We start from the raw sequence: 19,721 nt of genomic DNA, 5'->3' as shown, positions 1-19,721 counted from the left end.
CTGCACAATGTATTTCAAGAGCGCAGTTTACAAACACCAACACGGCGCTAGAGCAAGTGCTGCAACCTGCACGGGGCGGAGGTGCCTCTGCAAGCCTCGCTGCTTTCCTCGTGCTGATGGGAGCTGCTGCAACGCCGCGGTTCTATCGCTGCTGCAGACTTGGATGTGCCATGGGAGCACTCCGGCACTCCATCCAATTTCCTGCTCCTTCCCGTGCGTCGGTGCAGTCCTGCTGTGAGCTGCACGCTCTCACTGCTTATTCCCCAGCTCTGCTCTGCTTTGCACGGGATGCTGCACCAACACGGGATGAATTAGACAGCCCTGTGCCCGAAATAACTTTCCGTCTGAGGTTTCCAGGTCTCACAAAGCTGTTGTAAAGTTGAGCTACGAATGAGAGATGCGCAGATATTCCAACGTATGAGCCAACATAATAGGATATTTTCAATGAAATATTCATCTGGATCCTCAGCCTGAGGAAGGGCTGCAGCTCTGCTGGCTGCTGTGGACTCACACTAATTTATTTTTTATTACGACCCATTTGTATGATGATGGCAGCTGAGAGGTTCTGGAGATCGCCTCCAGCCTAAGATCCCATTATTTCAGGTGCTCTAAAATCGCAGCGCAAGTAGACAATCTGTGCCCCAAATCTGAAACCACTAAGGATGTAGCCTGGTATTTTTCAACAACAAAGCTGCTCCAGCATGCACAGCTCTTCCTCTGCACGGGGCATCTGCTGAGCTCTTCCCTCCCCGTTCAGATGAGCCTCAAAAGTCCCCTCTCAGCCATTGGAATCGCTGTGAAAGCAATTGTCATTTAACAACAAAGAGGGCTCAGAGCCCCGGCCCAGACGGAAGAAATGTTGGAGAAACAAAGAGCCCATTTTTGAGGACATCGTCCATCTTGTGTGTCGGATGAGAGAAGTGATTCAAGCCCTGGGGGTGAGCACCCGTGGGCAGGAATTTCTCATGGGCTGAGTGCCCCCCTGCCCCGCTCCGGGACGGAGCAATGCCCACTTTTATGTGCAGATATAATTGCTGCTTTACACGCAGAATTGAATCCCTTTGCAAACATAGGGTGTCGGGCCATCTATCCCTGCTTGCCCCAACCACAGCCCTCCCATAGGGACATGTTGGCTTTGTGCAATGGGGCACGCAAACAGGGGATGTCCCAGTACGGAAAGCTGAGCTGGAGATGCTCCTGGCTGGGATAAGGAACAAGAAGTGGCCCCATCAGAGGAACCCACGGCTGTGCTGCTCGGCCAGGCTGGGTGCGCTCCCTCCCAACACATCGGAGCATTTTGCTCACTGAGATTTTGATCAGAGGAAATGTTCATCACTGGCGAGCCAAACATTTGGCGTTAAAACGAAATGCCAGATGGGAAGTGTTCTTGATCCGCAATAAATAACGCTCTGCTTTACCAACACAAACACACGTTGCGTCCCAGTTTGAAAGTCCAACGAGGCGGTCGTGTCCTGCCTCTGGATGGGCTTCCAATGATCCACACGGAGCCAGCTGTGCTCCGGGGACAGCATGTTTTCATCAGCTCCCCAGGCACTGTGTGCCCACTGTGAGCCCCACTGAGGGGCCGATGCTTTCCAAAATCCCAGCCCAGCTGCTGCTCTGAGCCAGGCAGGCAGGAGCTGCATTGCTGCAGCGTGTGAAATAGCTTTTGGGGCTCTTGGTGCTATATAAAACCTAATATAATGTTACCCATAATTTTTAAAGCCAGCTCCGGTCTTGCAAATAAAACACCTCTATGGTTCCCTTTCCTTTTCGTTAGCAACTATGAACTATTGCCAGCTATTCCTCTTCCCTCTCAGCTTGCCACTGTCTTGCTTTGCAGCCCCGACTGATTCACATGGAGAGGCAGCAAACAGCCGCTCCCACCCTCTCCCATCCCATATCCCACAGCTCAGTGCCTGCGGGTGACTCAGCAGCTCTGAGCACAGCGTGACTAACTCTTCCCTTCTGCAAACAGGGGTGGCGGGTCCTTTGTTCATTGCATTGCCCGGTGTTGGTGGAAGCTGCTTCTGGACCCATTTTGACCCACCCCAGCGTGACGAGACGGATTTGGGAGCGAGAGTGGAAATGTGCCCAATAGGGCACTATTACTGCACACCTGAGCCTCCCTTCCCTCTTTTCTGAATGAGCTTTGGGCAGGAAGAAGCTGAGAACTTCTTTGGTCCAGCAACCGCTGGGTGTGGGGGAGAGAACCCACCCCGAGCCCTCTGATTGCAGCAATGGGTGGGGTGCCTTGAAAGGGGAGGGAGCTGGTGGGGGCATTTCCTATGGGGCTGCAGGGGATGCAGCACCGGGGCCGATGCGATCCACGGTGCCTGACCCCAAACAAGGACACCGTGGGTCCCAAACTGTGAGGTCCCACCCTGCGGGGTCTGCTCTTCCCTAAGCAGTTGGTGCCCTTGGGGTCTGCTGTACTGGGGCACATGAGGGTGGGATACGAGCCTGGAAATCATTCCCCACCTCTGTGCAGGTGGTCTGAGAACAGACCCAGAGCTGCAGCCGTGGGAACAGCCGGGCTCCTGAGCCAGTGCACGGTGCTCGTGGCTGCAGCTCTGCTCCACGCAGCTGCTCTCTGCTCCCAGATTTGCATCCCAACCCCGGTGCACCTGGGGATGTATCCCTGCTGGAACAAAGGCAAAAATGCATTCTACTGCTCGGGATGGTAACTGGCGTGCTGGACAACTCTGGGGGTGCCTCTGCTCCCAGCACCCCAATTGCTGAGGGATTTCTGCTGCCCAGGCATGGGTTAGCTCTGGCTGTATGCAGCGCTTGAGGCACAGCAGATCCTTGCTCCTTCTGAGTGCTCACGTCTGCTGTCCCTGTGCTGATGAGCATGGAACTTTTGGGAGACGTATGGGACCTCACCCCATTGAACACCCATGTACCCACATGCTGGGATAGAGGCACAGCCCGAGCATCGCCCTCCATCTGGAGCTGTGCCACCAGCATAGCTGTGTGATCACACTCACAGCACACTTCCTTCCAGCACTGCAGGGCTGCCTGCGTGCTCCCCTGCTCAGCGTGCCCTCGCTGTAAGGGAGCAGTGTCTGCCTGTCCCCCCATCCCTCGGTGGGATGGAGCAGAGCACAGGGAGGTGGTGGCCCGGCTGGGTTCAGCTGGCCCTGGCCCCATGCCTGCTGTAACCCAACCTCTCCTTCAGCAGCGAAGCGTGTGGTTATCTCAGCAAAGACTGTAATTAGGCTGCTCAGCACCAACTTGTCTCAAAAAGCCGAGCAGGAGGGAAGAACCTCAGATCAGCCATTTCACATGAAACTTTACAGGGGGAAATGGAGGCTGGGGCAGGACGGGGCCGTGCCGGGTCTTTCTCTGCTGTGCCCCTCTCCCCTCTGACATCCCAGCGTCCCACAGCAGGACCGGGTGCAGCAGTGCACCCCAACTGAGCAGTGCATCCCCGTCCCTGTCCCAGTGGGGGTGGAGCTGCAGTCTGTCCCACCGCTGGTGCTGCACATGGGTGGCACTGTGCCCGCAGAGCGCATTTCCCCGCTCTGATAAGACGTTGTTCATTCATTGCTGTGTGCTGACCACGGGCCAGGCAACAGGGCCTGCATGGCCTGCTTAGAGGCAGAGGAAATGCTGCTTGGCGTGGTAATCCATCTCCAAAAGAGCTATTGAAAGGGGAGGCTGTGCTGCAGGCGCCGCTGGGCTGGAGCAGCTTGCAGCAGATCCCTCTGGGCTTCTCCATTGGATGGCACACACTGGTGTGAGAAAGGAGAGGCAGAAAGGCCATCCAGCTCGTGCAAGCAGAGCTGCTCTGCTTTCAGATACTCCTGGGGGTGTTCTTGATAATGCACCCGTCGCTGGAACCACATGAGGCCATGAGGAGCAGGGAGGAGAGGTCAGGGGGTAAAGCAGTGCGTGCCCTTGGGGATGAGCCTGCAGAGCTGCTGGTGCTGCTCTTACATGGGCATGAATGGAGTGGGCAACAAATCAGCTGATGTGCAGCAAAAAACCGTTGTGCAACCGTGCAGAAGTCTGCATGGAGGCCACAAACAGGTGACAAATGCCATGCAGGGCAGTGACCGGGCAGCACTGCAAGGGAGGGTTGTGCAACGCTGCGGGTCTTGGGCAACAAATGGGTCGAGATGGGGAACAAGGAGCAGGGCTCTTGCCTCGCCTGCTCCGTCCCTGCTGCCCTCTGCCCTTCGTGCCCACAGCAAGGGTACAGCCCCAGCCCCAGCCCCCGCTCCACCCACTATTAACCCGTATTTGCTTATTAGGGAAGTTGCAAGCCTGTGCAAACACTGCCATTTGTTCTTGATAAAGTGAAGGCAGAAAAGTCGTGCCCATGAGGTGTGTCCGGTGCCGGCGGGCTGCTGTGTGCTCGGGGTCAGGCTGCCAGGACTCAGCTCAGCCTCGGGTGTCCTCGGTCCCCAATGTCACCATCCCTGCTGCTCTCCAGACAACAGCAGCATTTGTCCCAAACTCGGCCCGGTATCGCTAATGGCATCTACTAATTGTTCTCTCGCTCCGTACTATATTTAATTCCCCGCTATTATTTTTTCCCCTTTTAATCATAAAAAGCCTAAATTTCCCTTGGGGAAGGTTATTGGCTCAGCGGTGGAAATATACCTGCGACTTGCATGGCGCTGCGCCGCGGGGGGATTGGCTGTATTTTTAAACCCAAGTACAAAGTGTCTTCAATGCCAGCTTGGCTTAACCCTTCCTGGGGAGGTTGGGGGGCTGTGGGGGCTCCTTCCCCTCCGCTCAGCTCCTGCTGCTCCCCCTGGGGCAGGATGTGCCCATTTGTGGGCTCAGACACGGGGAGCGGTGGATGGGCAAGGAACAAAGGTGGGCTGGGAGGTATGGCTCAGTTTTGCCCTATTTTACGACGGCTTCTCTATTCCTTGCTGGTGTGAACCCAGCGTGCACGGGGTTGTGTGAGGGGCTCGGCATGTGCAGTGTGTGGGGTTCGTGCACATAAACTAAAGCCTTGACACCTTTGAGGATGTGGGCCAAAGTCATGCTGTCTGAGAGCTATTTTGGGGGAGCGCGGCTGCTCCCGCGGGGCTGCTGGGGAGGTACAGATGGGACGGGCGGGAGGGGGTGGCCCTCATCTGCTCCTGTTAATGAAGTCACCCACGGGGGGCTCATCCCGGCCCCAAAGACCTTGGGTTGCCTTTCAGACGGCTGCTGGTGAGGAGGTTTAGGATTCAGGTTTGCAGCTCAAACAAAGCGGATTTGGGGTCTGACCATGCTGATGCAAGCAGCATTGCACTGATAGAACAATTGTTTTGGTGGTGGTTCATCTGAACTCTGACATCCCCACCTGGGAGGAAAAACATTCCCTTCTTGCTGATAGCTGGAGCCTGCAGTCAGCGCTGACCTGCCTGCTCACTGCGGGGTGCTGGGGCAGGAGAAGAACACAGCAGTCTGGAGGGCACACAGAGCCCAAGCAGCCTCTGCACCACATCCATGGGCAGCACTGGGGTCAGAGTGTGCCCAGAGCACCCTGACACGGGCGGCAAAGCCTCCTCCTAGCCAAAGAGTCCCCCTGTTCTGTATGGCTGCCAGCAGAGCCTTCCAGCAATGCACACAAGGGCCCGAGTGTCTCCCTTCCTCCTCCATGAACAAAGGAGGCTACAGTTATTTTTCCCCCGCTTGCAAGCAGCTTCACCCTTGCACTCCCGGCCTCGATCTGGGATTCCCAGTGCAAACACTAGCTGGGGACCCAGCAGGGCATGGCGATGCTGTTTGGGTACTACAACCCATCTGACTCCCCAGCCTCAGAGTGCCCAGCGTCCCCATCGCACCCTCAGTGCTGTATCCACTCCCACAGCCCCTGGCCAGCCTGGAGCTCCAGCTGGGCTCTGGAGGGCTTTTTGAAGGTTTGTGTAGGCAACCCGATCCCACAGTGCAGCTGCAGTGTTGGGAGCACTCGCTGTGGAGCCCGGCAGCCCAGGGACATCGCAGGAGATGTGCAGGAGATGTAGTTGGAGGGGAACCTTTGCCAAAGGAGCATCATGCGGACAGGACTGGGGGGGGGCGGGGGAGGGCTGTGGCCCCTCAGTTGGAGCAGCTTCCTGCAAAAGGAGCAATTTCAGCATGGGAAAGGAATGCGGTTCCGGCCCCGCCAGGGATGAAGGCTGTGCCTGGGAGAGGGGTGGCTGCTGCGGCACTGACTCACCGGCCGCCTCTCCACAGCCGCTTCCTCTCCGGGAGGCAGAAACTCACAGTTTTTATTTATCGCTTGGCCTAAAGTAGGGGGTAAGGAAGGAAACGCTCTTATTTTTAACTCCTCTGTCTCCCCGGGACCTGGGCTGTGAGGGAGTGAGGCGGCCACCCAGCGTGTGCGCCTGGGAGCATCCCCAAGGCCAGGGCTGTGCTGCTCACCTGGGGCTATGCTGTGCACAGAGCATCCCACGGGGTGGGAGCAGCCCAGGACCGAGCTATGGGGACACAGGAGGTTGGCACCATTGCGGTTGTGGCTGCATGGTGGGGCGGGGATGAACCACCAAAATGCTTTCTATTCTCTGTCCTCGGTGGAGTTGGTTGGGGATGTTCAGTCCAGAGCAGGAGATGCAAAGGAGAATGCAAGAGGCTGCGACTCGCTGCTCCCGTTCTTCTGGACGGGAGAAAGCAGGCCAGGCACACATTGCATTCAGTGCAATGGAGCTTTTGGAGTGTCCCAGTGATTTCACCGCTTGGTGCTCCACAAACACAAGCAGTCCCCTGGGAAGGATGAGTGCACCGGGAGCCCTCAGCCAGGCTGCAGAGGAGGTGCCCAGTGAGGATGTGGTGCGCACGGATGGGTGCACAGCGCTGCCAGCCAAGATGCCGTGTGTGCCTTTGATCAGAGCGGCTGATTTGTGCACAAAGTTTTGGTCTCCGATTCCATTGGGGCTTTCTTTGAGCTGTTTTGAAACCTTCATTTGCTTTTAGCAGCAGCATTTTTTTTTTTTCCTTATGATCTTCTCTTTCCCCCCTCTGTTGCCCTGAGATAAAGGCTTCTAAATTTGTCCTGTGCTGAAAACGCAGCTAATCCTGATGGACCTGAATTCGCATCTCCCCTGGAGGAATTGCACTAATTCTTTTTCCCCTTTGTTCTGCCAGGGGACCTGTCCGTTTCCTAGTGGAAAAAAATAAAGCCCACTATTTAGGGCAAGGTTTAGGCTCCTGAAACCTGTGTGCTTGTTTGTGAAAAAATAAAGGAGGGCAGGAGAGAAATAAACGAGGAAAATGCATCATGTTTTTTTTTGTTCCTTCCCCTCCCGATATTGTTTTTACAGCAGTCAAGTTTTAATTAAAGCGTAGAACTGGGGCAGCTGTGCTGTCCAGAAGATGTTCTGAGGACGTGCTCCTTTTCCACTGGTGTTATACAGGGAGCCCAGGGCTGCTCCCCCAGCCCGCTGTGCTCAGGTGGTGGGCTGCAGGCACCAAGGGGGAGCTTTGGGGATGGGGGGGGGGGGGGGGTCCTTTCTGCTCACAGCTACCTGTGGTGATGAGGGGGGTGGGCATAATGAACGGGGCTGGTAGTTGGGGGTGAAGGGGGAGAGCCCGTGCATTGCACAAAGGGAGGTTTGGTTGATGGTGGAAGGGGGATGGAGGGGTGGCAGGAGGTACAGCTGCTCCAGCACCGGGCTGTCTTGCTGGCAGTTGGGCTTCAGGGATTTTCCTGCCACAAGCACTTGCCTGGGGTAGAAAAATCCAGCCATAGCCGGCCTGTCCTCACCTGGGGCTTTCCCTGGTTCTGCAGGTGGTGCGGGATAGCTGTGCTGCACCCCGGGGGGAGCGCTGCTCCAAAGGCGGCTGTTGTGCCTTAGGAGCGAGGCTGGAGGGCTGTGGGCCGCGCGTGCTGGTCCTGGGGGGGCAGAAGTGGGGCTGCGGGGGGGCGGGGCGGTCACAGAAGCAGGGTAGGAGGGCACAGGAGGGTCGGGGGGCAGCGGGCGCATCCCAGCTACACCAGGCGCTAAGTTCGACGGTGGATGCAAAGCGCAGCCGCCGGCTCCCCTGTGCTTCGCTGCCTTACTCCGCTTCTGTGCAACACCCCGCGGGCCCCCATCGCTGGCATAGAAAGCACTCCGTACATCTCCAAACAGCCTCCGGGTCCGGGTCCGGGTCCGGGTCCGGCCCAGGACGGAGAGCCGGAGCCCGCAGCGAGGCTGGGCGGAGGGCTGTAAGCCGGAGCGGGGGTGGAAGGGGGGAAACTCTGCACCCCGGGAGCGACACCGCGGGGTGAGCACGGGGTGGGTGCAGGCAACGCTCAGAGCGCTTCCTCCTGGCTGCGGAGGGCCCCACGTCCCCAGCTCGGCGACACGGGGACCGACGGCAGTGGGGTTCCGACCCCCTCCCTCCCCTCCAAGCCCACGCTCCCCTACCGGGAGGCGGGGAGCAGAGGGTGGGGCCTCATTTTGGGTACCCCCCACCCCCTTTCGCCGTGCCGCTTCGGTTCTCCTCCCAGGCCAAAAATATTTGCATGCTTTTTCGAGCAGGACTTCCTGATTGCTCTCTATTGGCTGCAGGTAGAAAGCTGTGGGGAGACGGAGGCACGGACAGCCGGACAGATCTCATGCCGTGCTTTTCTTGAGCCTCTTCCTCCCGCTCTCCTCCTCCTCCTCCTCCCGCCGCTGCCCGGCTCCCTTGGCTCGAGTCCTGCGCGGCACATGTAAAAGTTGAGCGAGAGCGTCCCGCTCCCTTCCGCCGCTCGCACGGAACGGGAGAGGGGCAGAGGGCGAGAGCCGGGCTGGGAGAGCCCCCGGGCACGACCCCGAGCCCCGCTTGCTCCATGGTGCATTCGTGCCCGGGGAGGTGACGTCGGGAAGAAGAGACGCTGTGCCGACTCGAGGGCAACCATGAATGAGATGTCGAGTTTCCTGCACATCGGGGACATCGTCTCCCTGTACGCCGAGGGCTCCGTCAATGGCTTCATCAGCACTTTGGGGTGAGTGAGCCCTGTCCCGGCACTGCGGGTTTGCTTCTGGGGGAAACGGGGAAGGGAAGGTGGTGCCGAGGCTGATCTGGGTGGGAAGAAGGGATTGAAACCCCTTTACAGGTGTTGGCCGTGGGGAGGACAGGATATGGAATCCCCTTTGCCTTTGTTGGTTGCTGTTGGGGCATGATTTGGCCCTGCAACCTACAGCAGCCGTGGGCAGAAGTTATTTTCCCATCTTTAGAGGGTTAAGGTGGGGTCAAACAGCAGGAGGGTCCGTGGGGCTGTGCACAGGGCTGACCGGGATGGTTTGGTGGGGATGGCAGCAGGAGGGCTCCCAGCCCAGCCCTGAGTGGCTGTAGGCTGCTGTCCTGGCACCAGGCAGTGATGGTTTTTGCTGCCCACCTCAAGTGCTGGAGGGGCTGGGGGGAGCAGGGCACGGGCAGGTCCCGGCTGAGCTGTGTCCTTGCAGCCCCCAGGCACACTGGAACAGGAGGGGATCTTGCAGCCCGACCTCAGGGACCTGTCCCACGTCCCTGCTGCTTTCATGCTAAAATAACACTGGAGCGAAACCCCTGGGCTGCACATAGCAGGACCCAAACCTCTCCTGCATCCCTGAGCATCAAGCCTGATGCTGCTTTTAGTACGTGGGTCTGCGCCAGTACTTGCCCCACGGTACATGTAGGAGAGGCTGAGATCAGGCAGGAATGCGGACTTGGATAGGATTCCTGGGGCAGGAGCTGCCCGGCTCTATAATCTGTGCTGAATGCACTTGCTCCCACATGCCTGTGTAGAACTGGAGACGTACATACGTCGCCTACACGTGTACGCACACCCACTGCGGGGCACACGCAGCCTCTCGGATAATGCCCGCTGGAGCCATGCCCTGGCCAGCAGCAGGAGGCTGCCCAAAGCTGTGCTGGTGGGCGCAGGTACAAAACCCCGTGCGTGCAGCTGTGTACGGTGCTGACGTCGGGTCCTGCATGTGTGGGATGCAGCCGTGCTGTGCTCAGCCCTCACCCTGGGGTCCCATTGGGAGTGGTCTCCGTGGTGGGGTCCGTGTGCTTGGCGCTCAGCACCTTCCCATCCTGGCGGTGAGATTGGAGGTGGAGGAGCTCCAGCAGAGCCAGCACCGATTATTAGCCCACGCAGCATGTCCCAATGGCTTGCAAGGAGCCAAACAAAGAGATGTTCATATACTTTCAGGCTCCAATCCCTTTGTAGCTCTGGCTCCCTTTTCTGCACGATGCTTTTCTAGTCCCGCTTACATGCATCTGGAAGGCAGGCTGTGCTCCTAGGCCCCGCTGTGGCTTTTGCTGGGCCCGCTTTTCCCAGGGCTCTGTTTTCTCTGGGTTATTTCCCACCGTCTGTTTTCCTGTATGCCCCACGACCTGGGAGACCCAACCACACCTTAAATCACTCCTGCGATAAGGGACTGGGTGACTCACTGAGAGTGCTTCTCCCCAGCCCTGCTGCTGCCTGTTTGGGACCTTATTTGGTTCATTTGCAAGGCAAATAGCTCTGCCAGCCCCAGCTGGGTGCTGCGTGCCCAGCTGAGCATCCTGCCAGAAGGGCTCTCTCCATCTTTCCTCCCCCATGGCAGAGGTTTTGGCCTTGGGGAAGTCCATAGTGGGATCTTTATGGGATGATATAGAGTTTCCAGGTGCCCTGTTAGGGCATGCGCCCAGTGTTCTTGTGCTGGGGCTTCCCTGTGCCAGCATCCTGGTGGGGAGGTGAGCTCTCCCCAGGAGCATTTCTATAATCTTTGGGGTGTCCTGGATGATGTGGGTCTAAATGGCACCTAAATACAAACCCAGTGGTGCTTGCAGATGCTGCTGCAGGATGCGCAGGGCTCTGTCTGTGTTTGGGACTCAGCTGTGAGGTGCAGCAGTGTTTGGAGCAGCTTGCACAAGCTCTTCTTGGATGGATATGGCTGCAAAACACTTGGACTGAAGCATTGTCTATCTCTGCAGCCTGTGCCTCGCATTAAGCCCAGTAAGCCCAGTGCTTTGCTGGTTCTGGTCAGAAGCAGTGAGTGGAAGAGTCTTTTGTCACCAGCCCAGGGTGATGCCCTGCAGCAGAATGGGACCCAGCCAGCACATGGGGCTGCTCACTACTCAGTCCCACCATCTGTGGGATCTTGCCAGGCTCTTAGCATCCCCCATGAGTCGTGGGGATACCTGGGGGGGGAGGGTGGCCAGCAGCCCTGCTGCTCACTGTCAGTGGGATGCCCTGGAAAGCAGCAGGGAAGCAGAACCAGGCTGCTTATCAAGGCTAAGGCTTAACTTTTGCTAAAGTGGTCTCTTTTCTCCATGCATCCAGGGGATTTGCTGGAGGGGTTGGGGCAGGAGGAGCCCTGCAGCCCCCCCTGACTGACCTCCACCTCTGCTCCCAGCCCCAACCACAGTGGGGGCACAGAGCACTCTTCCCGCAGCCACCGACTGCAGTGGGCGTTTGCTCTGAAGGAGGAAAAACATCGCACTGCAGGGTGGGGAGCACTTATGTGCTCAGAGCAAGATGGGGGAATGCTGAGCCAAAATACCCAAACACGCTCAGATGTTGAAGACGGACCAAATAGGAAGAGGTTATTTGAGAAGCACAGGGCAGGAGCTGATCGGGGTTGCATCCCTTGGTTCAGCGCCCTGGGAGCAATGCGTTCCCTTTGCAGAGCTGGGGCAGTAGGACAGGCGCATCTGAGCCGCAGGTTTGAGGCATGGGAAGCAGCCCAGGAGGTGCAGGGAGATGTGGGATCCCAGAGTTGGCTCATCTGCCCTCTAAGCTTGCTTTGAGGCAGGGAAGGGCCCTGCAGGGCTGCCCAGGCTTCGCTGCTGCAGGTTGAGGTTGTCTGAGGAAACGACAGCTTTGTGCTCAGAGGAAATCACCGGTACCTCCTGGGGGCTTTGTACTAAGGGAGCAGGAACTTTTGGAACTGGGTCTGGGATGGGGAAGCAGCTGCTGTGGTGGGGTGCTCTGTGGGCATCATCTATACCAAGCAAAGCAGTGCCAGGCAGGGAGGAGGGCTGGGAGATCTCGCTTTGGTTCCTGCTCCATTGGGGGATGCGGTGATGCTGTGTGCCCTGGGAAAACCACAGCCAGAGGTGTCCCCTTCTCAGCTTGTGTCCCTGCTGGGCCAGCATCGGAGGGCAGGAGTCAGCCAGGAGCAATGAGATGCTGCTTGGGCTTGAGCTGCCCTGTCCCCGCCATCCCAGAGGCTCAGGGACTGGCGCTGGGGGCTGGCAGAGGTGGCAAACCCGCCCGGATGGCAGTTGGCTGTTTAGCATGAAATAACACCTTTGATGGCTGTAATTGCGATTGCAGGTGGATGTACAGGGTGGAGCAGCTGAGGGAAACACAGCTGGTGAAAGGGCAACTGCAGCCACACTGGGTCAGGACATGGGGAGGAGACACCCGCCAGGCCGACAGCAGCATCCTCGTGGTGCTGGGACAGCGGGGGCAAGGCTGCATTTTTGTGGCTCACTTGCTTTATTTTTGCTCCATTTGCCCTGCCAGGGCGGCCGCCCCGTGGGCACCATGTCCGTACGGAGCCTGAGGGGCTGACCCAGCCCCGTGCCTGGTGGCAAGCCCTGCTCTCCTCCTCCTCTCCTCCAGGACAGCCCCAGCTGGCCGCTGTCCCCGGGGGGGGTCAGGGGTGTCCGGCGGCCGTGGATTGCAGCGCTGGAAGAGCTGCTTCCCCTGACCTCCGGCGAAGGCTCTGCCTCGCGCTGGCTGGGGGCCAGGGAATCACTTTGTGCTCGGTTTGGAAGCATGCAGAAAGCCCCGCTGGAACTGCTGCGGGGCTTAAAGCTAACCAGATGCTCACATGCGCTGCGGGTAGCAGCATGCAGGGCTGCAGGATCGCACCCCAGGGCGCTTCGAAGCGGCAAAGCGTGAGGTTTGCAGCAGTGCCCTCAGCCTCCAATATCTTCCTCCAGGTGACCAGGCGCCGATGGCATTCTCTCATTAGCACCTGAGAAATGAAAGCCGGCAGCCCCACTGCTCTGATAGCAGAGGGAGCTCTGCGCGGCGCTGGGGGAAGCACATCCCGGCCCCAGCAGCAACCCAGGTGACTCATGTCCACCGTGTCAGGATCCTTTCTGCTTTCAGCAATTCTTAACTGAATAATGCTAGTCCGGAGTATCACTTAAAGAAAAATGATACTTTGCATTCCTGCAGAGTGTGTAATTGGAGCATTAAAGACACGGAAACTGCTCTGAGGTCATTAACTAATTAAGACTTGCAGCTTGGCAGGTTGCTGCCTGCAGTGCTGCGTGGCACAGCCGTGGCACTGGGTGCAGAAGCTGCAGGTGATGGAGCTGGCACCTGCAGGAGGCTCCTGTGCTGAAAATGGGCTGTGTGGGTCAGATGCTTCCTTGGAGACCTTTAGTCACGGTGGAGAACTTACATATTGGAATTTATTTTAAAGAGCAGAAATGAAGGCACCCATCTGCTCCTGTAGGGGGTGGTGGAATTGAATCGGGCACTCGCTGAGGGCTGGTGCTGTGCTACGTAGCTCTCATTTGACTCAGGCAATATGCAGTGCAGAGTAATAGAAACCAAAAGAGCCCACAGTTGGCATTGGGCTGGGCTGAGGCTTTGCATATCTCCTGAGCAGCAAGATACACTCAGTGGAGCCGCTGCTCTTCTCCCTGCTGTGGTTTGTCCCCTCTTTATCACCCTTCTCACTGTCCCAAGTGCCCACAGGAGCATGGGGACATTCCCAGCTCCTTCCCAGCTGTTGTGGAAGCGCTGGGCCGGGTGGGGAGCTCAGCAGCCAACCACAAGTGTGAGCCAAGCCCTGCCTAGCAAAGCACCCAACGTCCAGTTATCAAAACCTCATGAGGTTTGGTTGTCCAAAATCTGGATCTTCTCTCGCAGTTATTAAACTGCTGCTGCTACCAAAAATATTCAAGAGATTGATTTTCTTTCTTTACTTGAAAGCTAAAGTGAATCTCCCCCAAGCCCCAGGAGCTGCAGCTTCAGCAAATCTCTCTCCTGGCAGCTCCCTGACGCCCGGTGCCGCAGCACAGGGCCTGGCTGCATTTTGGGGTCCTAATAGAGGGTGAAAGCAGAGGTCTCGCCGTGCAGTGGGCTGTGCGTTGGGACATTGGCTGCTGCTCCAGCCCCACTGCCAAGGACGCAGCAGCGCCAGGGTCCCTGGGGTCCCAATCCATCAGCGCCGAGGCCAAATTCCTCTTTGTCGAGCAATGGAGAGGAATTTTCCCCTCCTCCAGAGAGCAGCTGGAGCTGCAAGTGGGATCTCTCTTGTTGCAAGCCCTCTGCAGCACGACATGCCGGGCTCCAGCTGCACTTTGCTGTGTTTGTCGGCTGCATTGAGTCCCCAGGGCAGTGCAGTGCCACATGCCCACTGCACCTGTCCTGTCCCCAGCTCTGCATTCCCCTCAGATTGCGTAGCTGCTGCATTCCTGCAACCACTTCCCAGCAGCTCAGACTCAGGTGGGGACACGCTCCTCACTTCCTCACCTGGGGCACAGCGTGGTTTCTCTCCTTGCATCGCTTCCCAGGGGTTGGCAGAAAGCAGGCGAGCGGGTCCAGCCTGTCCCACCGCTGCAGTGTGTTCCCTTGAAAGCCTCAAAGTCCTGCAGAACCAGGTGCCTGCTGGGCCTCGGGGCTCTGGGGCCAAGCAGAGGGATGCCTGGTGTCTGCCTGGGCTTTGCTGGTCTCTGTGACATTGCAGCGATGTCCTGAAGTTGCAGGGAAGGTCCTCAGTGTGCAAGGCTGAGCCTGCAGGAGTCTGGGGAAGTGAGGAGGGTGGCAGGGAGGAAGCACAGAGCTCTTCATGTCTGAACCAACACCTCCAATCAGATAATAACAATTTTAGGGGCCGTGCCACCTCCTGCAGCAGTTTACACCCCGTGCATCCATAGGGTTAGCTCCCAGCTGGGGAAGGAGAACCATTATGTGAAAGCTGAACTCATCACAGATTTGCAGACTGATGGCAGCACGGGGCTGTGGGCAACATCCCCACCCCTGGCCCAGGCAGCAGCCTGCCTGTGCACGGTGCCCATCGCCTCAAGGCAGATTTGGCTCTGCTGGGCGCAGCAGGACCTGCTCCTGCAGGGTTTGGGTGTCAGAGCCTCGGGTATGGATCGCTGAGCAAAGGCCCCGGGACACAGCTCAGTGCTGTGCTGCTGGGTTTGCCCAAAGGGGCCATAAGGAAAAATGCATCGGTTTCACCTGGGGGGTGGCGGTGAGCAAGGAGCAATGTGATGCTTTCGGGGCAGGCACTGAGGAGCTGAGCATCGTGCTGAATATGGGTAGCATGCAAAGGGGTAGAAAACGGGAGATGTGGGTTTTGATGTTTTGGAGCAGGTGCCAACGGTGTGTTTGCTGCTTTGCTTGCTCGAGCCTTGCTGCTGTCTCTTATCAAGCTCTGCTCCTATTCTGTCCCACAGGCTGGTGGATGACCGATGCGTGGTGGAGCCGGCAGCTGGGGACCTGGACAACCCTCCCAAGAAGTTTCGAGGTGAGATGGGGCTGGGCTGGGGCAGCCCTGTCACTGCTTGGGGACAACTGAGCATCCATGCCAGGGAGGGGGACCACAGCCCCAGCTGGCCAAGGCTGGGAGGTGCTGCTTGCAAAGGACTTCAGGCAGCTTCTGTAGGCCATCGCTTGGCCAAACCACTGACCATCCTCTCTTTGCCTCTGGGAGCATTTATGCTTTTCCTGGAACTGCTCCGAGGTAGGATGGTCCTTGGGACCCCACAGCCCAACCCTAAGGAGCAGAGGTGGCTGGGGGCTGTCCTCTGCAAAGGTGGGTCCGACTGTGCCTAAACACATCCCTAAGGATGCTGGCAGCCTCACCTGGCTGCGAGCAGGGGACAGGGAGGGACAGAAAGGGCCCAGGGGAGAACAGAGAGAGTTGCAGTTGCAACAGACAAACTATTGCAAGGCAAGTCTGTTCTCACTCGGCACTAATTACATCTGCTGTGCTTGGCTGCACCTCAGAGCGAGCCAGGGGATTAAGCTGCCCTTTTACAAGGCATGCAGGGCGAGATGGTAAATGCGTCTTTGGTGGTCACGTTTTGGGCTGTGCCGTCTCCTCGGGCTGTGCTCACTGCTTCCTGTGCTGGCAGCCCTGAGCAGGAGTGGGCCGTGATGGCCAGTCCAGGTGGAAAGGGGATGAGTCAGTGGGAGGCTGGGATAGATGGGAAGCTAAGACAGGCTGCTGGAGGGAGCAGCTCCTGCCTCCCCAGTTTTGCAAGTCCTGGGGCTTAGCGGTGAGGCAGTGTGACCTTGGGGCTCTGCAGGGAGCAAACGGCTGCACCAAGTGCTGCATCTACCTGGGAAGTGCTATGTTTGTGCCTGGCTGCCCCATGCAAACCACAGGGGAAAGGACGTGTCCCACAGAGCACCTCGGTTGGGCTGAGTGCTCAGAGCATCCTGCAGATGGTGTGGTAGATAGGGGATAGGGGAAACAAACATTGCTGTGCCCTGAGAAACCCCCCCAAGCCAGTGGTCACATTGCTGAGGTTTGGTTTATGGCAACCATTCCTTTTACACCAGGTCCTGTAACTTCAGACCCCCTTTGTTAAAAAAAAAGAAGCTCTTTAAATATTGGTTACCCACCCTGCATCCTGCCCAGCCCCTTTCACGGGGTGGCTTTACAGCGCCCCGCCGGTGCTGTCCCCTCTGCTAAGCAGTGACCTCGCTCTGCGTAGGACCCCTTGCCCCTCTTTTGTGCATGGAGTTGGCTACCAGGACATCTGCCAGCCCCACAGCCCTGACACACCCCACAGCCGCTCTGTTCCTGATGGACTTTCACCTGGGAACAGCTGGGAGCCATGGCAAACCCCCAGCCCTTCCCCTGGTCCCAGCAGCCACAGCGTCTCCCTTCCTGGATATGGGTGGGTGCTGAATCTCTTTTCCAGACTCAGGTCTGCTCAAGGCTCAGCCCCGCTCCATGCAAACCCTATCAGGATATCCAGCTGCTTGTTTTAATGGCCGGAAAGCGAGCGGTTTGCCTTCTCAATAGCTATCACTGCGAGGGAGGTAAAAACAACGGGCTGGTGCTGTTTCCCTGCTGCAGCAGCAAGAGGCTCAAAGGGCTGTAATGGGCTGTTGCCATCCCCATATCCTGCGGCCAAATCCTGCCTTTCCCAGCTCAGCTCCCATGCTGCTCAGTGGGTTTGGGGCACGGTGAAGGGAATGGGGCCTTTCTCCTACAGGTCTCCATGGGTTTTGGAAATGCCCAAACCCATCAAGGAGCCTTTCATTGGTGTTTTCTTCCCCTTAGCCCTTCCCCAGCCCTACATTCTGGCACATCAGGAAGAAGCAAATGGGATGCCTCAATTCTGCGCTCAGCAGGATTTAAGTCCACCACCCATCTTGAAAAAGATCCCTGGTACTCAGACCCAGGGTCCAAAAACTCCAGATTCCAACAAGAATTTCTTTGGAGCTTTCCCCTGTGCAGCCAACTCCACGCCTCAGTTTCCCTCCTTGCAACACATTGCTAAGGGACAGGGGAGGTCAAGCAGCTCCGCAGGCAGGGAGTGCATGCAGCCAGGGGTTTGATTTGCATCTATCTCTTAATAAGCTATGTTAGATCTCTTCCCTCCCTGCTCAGTTTCTCTTTTGCACCAGGTCCTTTTGCAACCTCATTAGCAATTTAATGAAAACAACTCAAGGTGCTGCAGGTGGCCCTGTGGTGCTGCTGGGAGGCAGTGGGAGAATGCAGCCAGGCATTGCAGCAGCTGCGCTGAGTCCCCGATTAGAAGCCCAGCATCACAAAGCCTCCTTGGCACGGGACATGCCATTAGCAAATAGACCTGTAAAACGAAATGTGAAACTTGGCCTCTCACCAGCGTCCCGAGCCGGTGAGAACTGTGCTCTGGGCTTGTTTGTTCGTCACTCCCAGGTAAATAAATACGTGCTTGCCAGCGAGCCGGGAGCGGGGCCAGAGATGGAAGTGATTTTTCCTTTTGTGTCTGAAGTTTCTGCGCTGCTATTTCGGGTGTAATTCGGGTGACCCGGGCGGAGGGTCCCTTCCTGCCCCCATCCCCACACAGCTTCCGACCCGGAGCCGAATCGGGGCTCACACTGCAGCTGCAGTCTCCTGATTTCCAGAGAGCTGCTCTGTGCTTTGATTCACAAAGCCCGGTCCCGGGCATCTGTCCTGACCGCAGCACGGTGGGGAAGAGCATTCAAACTGGAGCACTCTGCAGGTTCCATCCACACTGCCAGCATCTGGGAGGACCCAAACCCGTGCCCTCTGTATCACCCAAGGGTCTCTTTTAGGGCAGGCGTGCAGCTGTTTGCAGCACTGATTTGTGAAGCTCTTGCTTGGAGCTTCCAGCACTGCCCGCTGAGCTGTGAGCAGTCACAGGAGAGTAGCAGCGTGTTGTGGAGCTGGGGTGTCCTGGTGGCACGGCCACCGTGGGGACAGCATCCTGCAGGGACATCAGGGCTGTGGGACTGCCTGCTCCTATCCCAGTCCTGCAGCCTGCGCTCCCTCCCAGCAGGATCTGCTCCTTGGGCAGCCCAGCTGTGCCTCATCAATACATTTTCTCCCCATGAAGCTTTCCTTCCCGAATTACAAGGCTGTTTCCGATGGGAACGCTTCTATCGCTGCTCCAAGAAGTGGAGTCACTGCTGGACTCCTCTTTTCTCTGATCTGAAGCTCATGTGCTGACAGCGGGCAGTGTGACCCTCTGCCAGCCTGCCTCGTTGCTGGGGGAATGGAGAGTGCTGCGGGGATGGGAGCAGTGCCATGGAGCAGTGCTGCTCCTCCCTGAGTGACACCGGTCCCATGGAGGACCCTGTGAGGCTGCTGCAGCTGATGCTCATCTTCCTCTCCTCCCAGATTGCCTCTTCAAAGTGTGCCCCATGAACCGCTACTCAGCCCAGAAGCAGTACTGGAAGGCCAAGCAGACCAAGCAGGACAAGGAGAAGATCGCAGATGTGGTGCTGCTGCAGAAGCTCCAGGTGAGCGGAGCTCATAACTCATAACCAGCACTGGGAAGCAATTGTGAGCAGCCCCTGGGCAGAGGTTGGCCTCCAAACCTCTCACTGTGCAAACCCTCCGGTGTTTTGCTTCCTGGAAAACAGCTGCACAGCCAGCCAGGACCATCTGGGTTTTGCTGTATTCGGATGTCCTGCTGTCCCACCGCCCTCTTCTTGCCATGGTTGTTTGTCCCGGGGCAGAGCTGCAAAGAGGGACTGAGCTGTGGGGAGGAGGAGAGGTTGGGGTGAGGGATGGCATCTGTCTGGCCATGACCAGCCCTGTTCTGTCTCGGCCCCGTAGCAGAGGAGCAGGGGGAGCTGCTACAAGCAGGACCTGCTCCAAAGGGCTGGGGAAGCGAAAGGCTCCTGTTGACTTCCATAAGATTTGGAAAAGGCCCATTTTAAACATTGCATAATCTCCTCAGACAGCTGGCGAGGCCCTGAGGATGATTCATAGGAGTGAAGCTCAGGCAGGATTCATTAAATCATCTTGTCGGGCTCCAAGCCGGGCCCCACTGCTCCCCACTTTTGCCTTTGTTGAGAGAGGGCTGAGGCAGCGTCTGGCTGGGGCTGGAGGCACTGGGATAGGGTCAGCACTGCTGTGACCATGCACGGAGCCATGCAGATCCCTGCTCTGCTGGGATGGTGACCTGTCATGCCGGCAGCTGCACTGGCTGCAGCTGGACGGAGAGGCTCATTTCCGAGCTTGATTGATTGAACCTTGCTTTGGATTTGTCTTCTAGAGGTCCTGTGATTTCCTTGCTCCGTCCTGCTGCTCCTGGTGCTGCACTTTGGGCTCAGCAAGGTGCTCTCCATGCTGCTGTGCAGCCCTGAGCTCCATGGAGGCTTTTGT

General features: G+C 57.6%; 1 protein-coding gene across 4 annotated transcripts in view; it reads left to right on the top strand.

Annotated features, from left to right (window-relative positions):
• Window positions 1-8,490: 8,490 nt before the first annotated feature.
• Window positions 8,491-19,721, top strand: part of ITPR3 (inositol 1,4,5-trisphosphate receptor type 3) — a 39,988-nt gene continuing 28,757 nt past the window's right edge. For 2 of the 4 annotated variants that reach the window (XM_418035.8, XM_015298987.4), the window contains exons 1-3: window positions 8,491-8,920; window positions 15,322-15,392; window positions 18,729-18,850. In XM_418035.8, coding sequence (XP_418035.2) covers window positions 8,832-8,920; window positions 15,322-15,392; window positions 18,729-18,850 — 282 coding nt within the window. In that variant the 5' untranslated portion in view covers window positions 8,491-8,831. Of the gene's footprint in view, window positions 8,921-15,321; window positions 15,393-18,728; window positions 18,851-19,721 lie in introns of those variants that run through there. The other 2 variants (XM_015298988.4, XM_046904148.1) reach the window with 1 other exon arrangement.

This window comes from Gallus gallus, chromosome 26, assembly GCF_016699485.2.
Source record: "Gallus gallus isolate bGalGal1 chromosome 26, bGalGal1.mat.broiler.GRCg7b, whole genome shotgun sequence".
Taxonomy (NCBI): domain Eukaryota; kingdom Metazoa; phylum Chordata; class Aves; order Galliformes; family Phasianidae; genus Gallus; species Gallus gallus.
Note: the sequence above shows the minus strand (reverse complement) of the source record. Positions and strands in the feature narration are given on the sequence as shown.